Source organism: Dipodomys ordii, unplaced genomic scaffold, assembly GCF_000151885.1.
Source record: "Dipodomys ordii isolate 6190 unplaced genomic scaffold, Dord_2.0 Scaffold56, whole genome shotgun sequence".
Lineage (NCBI taxonomy): Eukaryota > Metazoa > Chordata > Mammalia > Rodentia > Heteromyidae > Dipodomys > Dipodomys ordii.
This window is the reverse complement of record NW_012267272.1, coordinates 8,551,479-8,557,381: the sequence shown is the minus strand read 5'-3', so window position 1 is coordinate 8,557,381 and position 5,903 is coordinate 8,551,479. Positions and strand designations below refer to the sequence as shown.

The 5,903-nt window shown below is 45.2% G+C and overlaps 1 gene segment (V, D, J or C); it reads right to left on the bottom strand.

Moving 5' to 3' along the window:
- Window positions 1-4,355: 4,355 nt before the first annotated feature.
- On the bottom strand, window positions 4,356-5,021 carry LOC105989523. The segment is given in 2 exon segments: window positions 4,356-4,863; window positions 4,967-5,021. Coding segments are annotated over 2 exon segments (384 nt in total).
- Window positions 5,022-5,903: the final 882 nt, after the last annotated feature.

Here is a 5,903-nt window from a genome sequence, read left to right as displayed (position 1 = left end):
ATTCTTGAAGAATAGGTTTCAGACAAGTAAGATACTTGTTATGCATGTTTTGACATCATCAGTTCAACAGTCCTTGCCTTGGAGAAGACGCTGAACTAAAACTTTATTATTAAGAAGCTTGCCTAAAATTAGGTGATATGGGTTTAGGGTATTGTCTTATATATTTTATAAAAGAATCAGGAGGCAATAATTTTTATTATCCATCAAGAATAGTAAAAGGAGTACAGGCACCAGTGGTTTATACCTGTAATCCTAGCTATTCAGGAGGCTGAAATCTGAGCATCACAGTTCAAAGCCAGCCCAGGCAGGAAAAGTCCATGAGACTCTTATGTCTAACCACCAGAACTAGAAGAGGCACTGTGGCAGAGCACTAGCCTTGAGTTGAAAGAGCTGAGGGACAGTGCCCAGGCCCTGAGTTCAAGCCCATGACCAACCCCCCCAAAATAGTCAAAGGAATAATAAGAAACAACTTGGTGAATTTTTATACTTGCTTTTCTGAAAGAGCCAGCTGAATCAAAGAAAGGGTAAGTGAAGAAAAAGTACTCAATGCTGATGCTAGAATCCCTGACAACTTAATCAAGAAGGGAAATGAGCGAAGAAAAATGAAATCATTTCTGAAATAATTTTAGCTTACTGTTGAGAATTATAGCCCAGTGGAAAGGAATAAGGCAGAAGGCTAAAAAAATCTAAAATACAGGGGAAGTAGACCAAATGACATCCAAATACATATTTTAGATATTGGTCCTAATTTTCACTTTCCCTCAAGCTTCATCTTTCCTTTGGGTCCCAAAGTCTTCATGGGAAAAGTGTGTGTGTGTGTGTGTGTGTGTGTGTGTGTGTGTGTGTGTATTTTACAAGTGAACTCTTTGAAACAAAAGCTGCATTACAGCCCTTGCTTCCTGGGAATCTCACTGGAACACTGATCTATCTGGAGGCGCTCTCTTCTAGATACTCCCTGAGAACTCAGGGGGTGGGGGGGATGGACACTGAACAGGGTATGCTGGGAAAGCAGCACGGAGGGTGAGTTGTTTAGACCCAGTCACTTCACTGGAACCAAGGCCCAGAAGAATTTGATCATTAGATTCTGTCTCTCTATTCACTGGTGCTCCAGGTCAGTGGCTCAGGTCTTCAAAGGGACCAGAACTATGGCAACCATTTCACCGTGTTCCTGTTATTGATGATGTTGACTTGGATGAAAAATCAGTTTTTCTTCCTGACAAAAATATGGGTCAGCATACACATCATCCCATGCAATTCTATGCCTGCATAGGGACCCAAAGCTACCTGGTTTCCAAGCAGAAACGCCAATCAAAACCAGTCAGGAGTCATTTTGAGGATGTTTGGCTTTTCCCGATGTTAATGATCAGTTCATATACTTTCCTGCTTAGCTGTGAAATTCTATCTAGTCTCTTAAAATATTTACATTTACTATCCCCCGCAGTCTATAGATCATAAATATTGACTCAATAGTCATTTGAAAGTAACACTCATAAACTTTATTTATGTTTTTCTCATCAATTTAAAATGTAATACTCTTATATGAAGCATTCTTTTTGGCTTTTGAAATAATGTAGGTCATCTTGTTTTCTTTTTAATTGGGAAGAAAATGTAGATGTTTTGTGGGGTGATGGTGAGGGAGATCAAGAAGATGCAATTCTCTCTCCTGTTACATTCAATCACTCTTATGCTTTGGGGCTTAAACTGTGAGCTCTGCCAGGCACTGGTGGCTCATGCCTGTAATCCTAGCAACTCAGGAGGCTGAGATCTGAGGATCGCAGTTCAAAGCCAGGCTGGGCAGGAAAGTCCGTGAGAATCTTATCTCCAATTAACCACCAGAAACCAGAAGTGGCACTGTGGCTCAAGTTGTAGAGCGGTAGCCTTGAGCTGAAGAGCTAAGGCCTGGAGTTCAAGACCCACGACTGACCAAAAAAAAAAAAAATGTGTGAGCTCCTACATTTTCGGATTGGCGAACCTTTAGATAGATTGTGTTAATGGCTCTTCACACTGAAAGTTTAACACTTAACAATGAGTTGGCTATGTTTACAAGAGTTCCTTGTCACCTTCCTCAGTGAACTGAAAAAGCAACCTTTGCAGACAGGCGAAGTGTTCCTGTTAAATGTTTAGTCCACGGTAGAAGATATATGGTAGCATGGACCAGTGTTATGAAATCTTCTAGTTCCTGCTGACTAGCAGCTAGATTCCACACAAAAGGCATGTCACTTCTTTCTTAGAGGCAAAGGAAATTTTAGATGACCTTTGAAGGTATGATAGGAGTCTTGCATCCTGGGTGTCTGTCCACAGCAGCTGCCTTCCATCCCTAGGCACTTCAGCATCATCCACTCATCTGAGCACTATAGCTTCCATGGGTTCTGGAGATAGACGTAGAAGCTTGGGAGAAAGAGAGAGAAAGAGTCTACAGAGAGAGAGAGAGAGAGAGGGAGGGAGAGACTTGCTATTTTATTATCATTGGTATTTCTGCCATGTAATCAAACCAATTTCTGAAAACTTGAAGAAGAGTTTCCTGTCATTGCTTGAACACCCCTGCTCCAAGAACACAGAGGCCATGTCAGCAGATCGACAAGAACAAATTTTTTCCAGTTTATGTGCTGATACTCTGGAGTGAGGGAATGGGGTTCAGGAGTCTTTATCCTGCTTAGTAGGATTCTCTCAACTATTACTATTTCTGCAAGCCCCTCCCCCCTCCAAACTCATTGCTGGGTCGCAGCCCGGTTGGGAGGGACTGGGCTGAACTGAGACGGAGGCCCAGCTCAGCAACCAACTGCTCTGGTTTCTCTCATAAACAGGGCCTCCACCTGGCCCTTCCTGTGGGTTCCCAACTTTCCCAGCTCAAGCATGCCTTTCTAATCCAGGCATGCAGACAGTGCAGCAGTGAAGGCTGTTTTCTGGACAACCACCTGCACAACAGTGCAGAGTGAGGTATGATTTAGTCCCTGACAAGAAAGATGGCCTTGGCTCACAGACCACACTTCTTCCTGTGTTGTAAACCAGCCTGAGCTCTCCCTTAACCCTCTGGTAACCAGCAAATTCTCTCAGGGCTTCCTCAGAGTGCCTCAATCTCAGTAATGTCACAGCTCCCCCTGGTGGCCACAGTAATATGAAGATAACATGCCTCGTATTTTTGAATGCAGAGAGCAGTCAGGAAATGAAACTCCAATGTGGGCTTTTGCTCTGCTTCACACTGAAGGCATTTGGGAGACAGGAAGAGCAGGCAAGGGCTCTCTCTGACCTCAAACCACCTGTTAATGTCCTCCCAAAGGAACTCAGTTGTCCTGAAATCCCTCCCTAAGAGTCATAATTTTGCTTACGTGTAACAGTGGGATTGAACCCAGGGCCTTGTGTGCACTAGGCAAGCGCTCTCCCATTGAGCTACCTCTCTGGCCTTGTGGGCTCATAGTTGCATGTACTATTTAGAGGTGGGGAAATTGAAGAAGGGTGGGTTGGATGGAAGAAGTAGATCACTGAGGGCATGACCTTGGAGAGCCCCTGAGCTTGCCCAAATCACCCCCTTTGCAGATACCACTTAGTGGGCAGCCTGTTGTGCCAAGTGCTCCTGCCTTCATGTTCTGCCTGGACCTCCAACAGCAAGTAAGGCTGGAATACTACTGGAGCCAGGGGGCTCATGGGCACCAATGTGTCTGCCACTCTGATTCTCTATCCCCTCTTTGCATTCTGCAGGCCGAGTCCCAGTGTGTGGCATAACATTTCATTGTTTGATGTGCTTTCATACAAACCATTTAATATGAATAGAACGGTAAATATTGTTCTTGATGGCTTGTGTTCTTTTATGCCTCTACTATAAAAACAAAAAAAAAACTTCCTCAAGTGAATGCTAAAAATATTCTCCTGAATTAGTTCAGGCACATTTTAAGTTTTGCCTTTCCCATTTGAGAATAAGTAGAGGTGAAATACATTTTTTTGTGGAATGAAAGGAAAGTGGAGAGAGAAATAAGAGGGATAGACATATGACAGAAACAAGAGGGATAGACACACGTGAGCGCTTGTGTACACAAGATTTCCAGGTAGAAACCAGCATGACACAGGCGAGGAACAAACTAGATGTGGGTTAAGTGTGGCCGGACCAGAGGCCTATGATGACACGGATGTGGAATGTGGATAGAGAGACAAACAAAGGGCGGAAGATGCAGGACTTCATGATGCTGGGCTCCTATAGTATAGATCCTATCAGTGAAGGAGTTTATAAGGTGGAAGCCTAGGGGGTCCGTGAAGACTGGAGCCCAGAGTTGAGAGGCAGAGGATGGCTCTGAGATCATCAAGGGAAACACCATGAGTCATAATTAAATCTGCACTATCATGTTTACTACTAGAAAGAGGGAGCTCATCCAAAAAAGGGCATTGGGATGACCTCTGTTCAGGCTGAGGATGGTATGAGAAAGAGCTCTGCACTGATGGTGCCTTTACCGTGAAATGTGCAGGCTGAAAGGGGCTCCGTCTCCGTGACTGAGTCAGAACTTCAAAGGGGCGAGCAGATGCCCTCCGTCTCCCCTCACACTTTCTGTGCAGAGAGGAGGCAGCCGCACAGCACTGTGGAGAAACGGCTGGCACACCAGTACACAGCTGTGTGGGAGGGGGTGGCTGAGTCCACAGTGAGGGAGAAGGCCTCCGTGCGTGGTCTGGACACGCGGTACCCGTCCGGGATGTCTCCTTTTTCCGTGTTGCTCTCTCCATATGAGTAATGGAGCAGCCTCAGCCCATGCCCAGGGTCTTGTCGATACCAGTACATGTATTCGTGGTTATCAGTCTGGTGACAGCTCAAATTCACCTGTCTTCCTGTCTCTGTGAGCTTGTGTCTTGGACGTTGGGTGATGTCAGCCTCCATGTGTCCTGTAACAGAGAATGACCCAAGTCTGAAGGGGCCTGTTCAGGAGAAGCCTGGGATGCCCAGGGTTGGTGGTGGATGACCTGCCCACCTGTAGCCATCCCTCACCTGCCCACAGGAGACAGAAGGCCACGTGGAAGAGCTGGGTGCCCATCTCAGGAGCCGGACAAAAGAAGGTGGCTTCTCAGTGACTCCGTGAGATCACCTTCCCCCACCAATGCTCCCACAGCTCACGTGAGGCCTCCATTCTGTAACCACACATCTTGATGTAATGTGGGGGAGACTGCCTGTAACTGGGGAAGGACAGAGCCCGGAAGTAGGACAGGAGTGCACAGTGCAGAAAGGGGGTGCTTGTTTGTGCCAATCATGTGTCTCCTCTTGGGGTGAGTGCCTCTCTCCTTCCCTATCCATTCTAGAAATGACAATTGTGGCAGTTCACTACCTGTTGGGCTAAAGCACCTTTCAGAAGATTCTTCATACCCAAGATTATCAGTAACGATACTGTCACAATATTTAATCGAAGAAAGGAAAACTGGAAGGGTGATTATAACAGAGGTTTATCAGCAGCAGCAACAGGAGGAGTACTTTATCAGTGCTCTAACTGCTTAATTTCTGTCCCAGTGTTTGAAAGAGGGTCTTACAATCTTTTTATTTCCTTTTATTGTATGCCTTCTAACCTTTCTATTACATGAAGAATAATCCGGCAGAACATTGAAATTGTTTGGGAAAGACAGAAGATAGCTGTGACTAAGGGAGCATGTTTCTGTAACCTGTTATTCAAGATGAAGGGGGTAATAGGTACAGGAAAGGTCTAGATCAAGCTGAGACAATACAGCTCAAAGGCGATTACTAGAAAAAGTTATGCATGGGAACTAATGAGCAGAGATGGCCCCATTTTTCTAGGTGCATTTGGGTAGACAAGTTTATGTGAACATGGAGAGGAGGGATGGTGAGTTAAAAACAGTAGAAAGATAATACTGATCCTCACAGGAGGAGGAGTTAAATTGAGAGATAGAGGGAAATGGTTGGTGTCTTATATGTACCT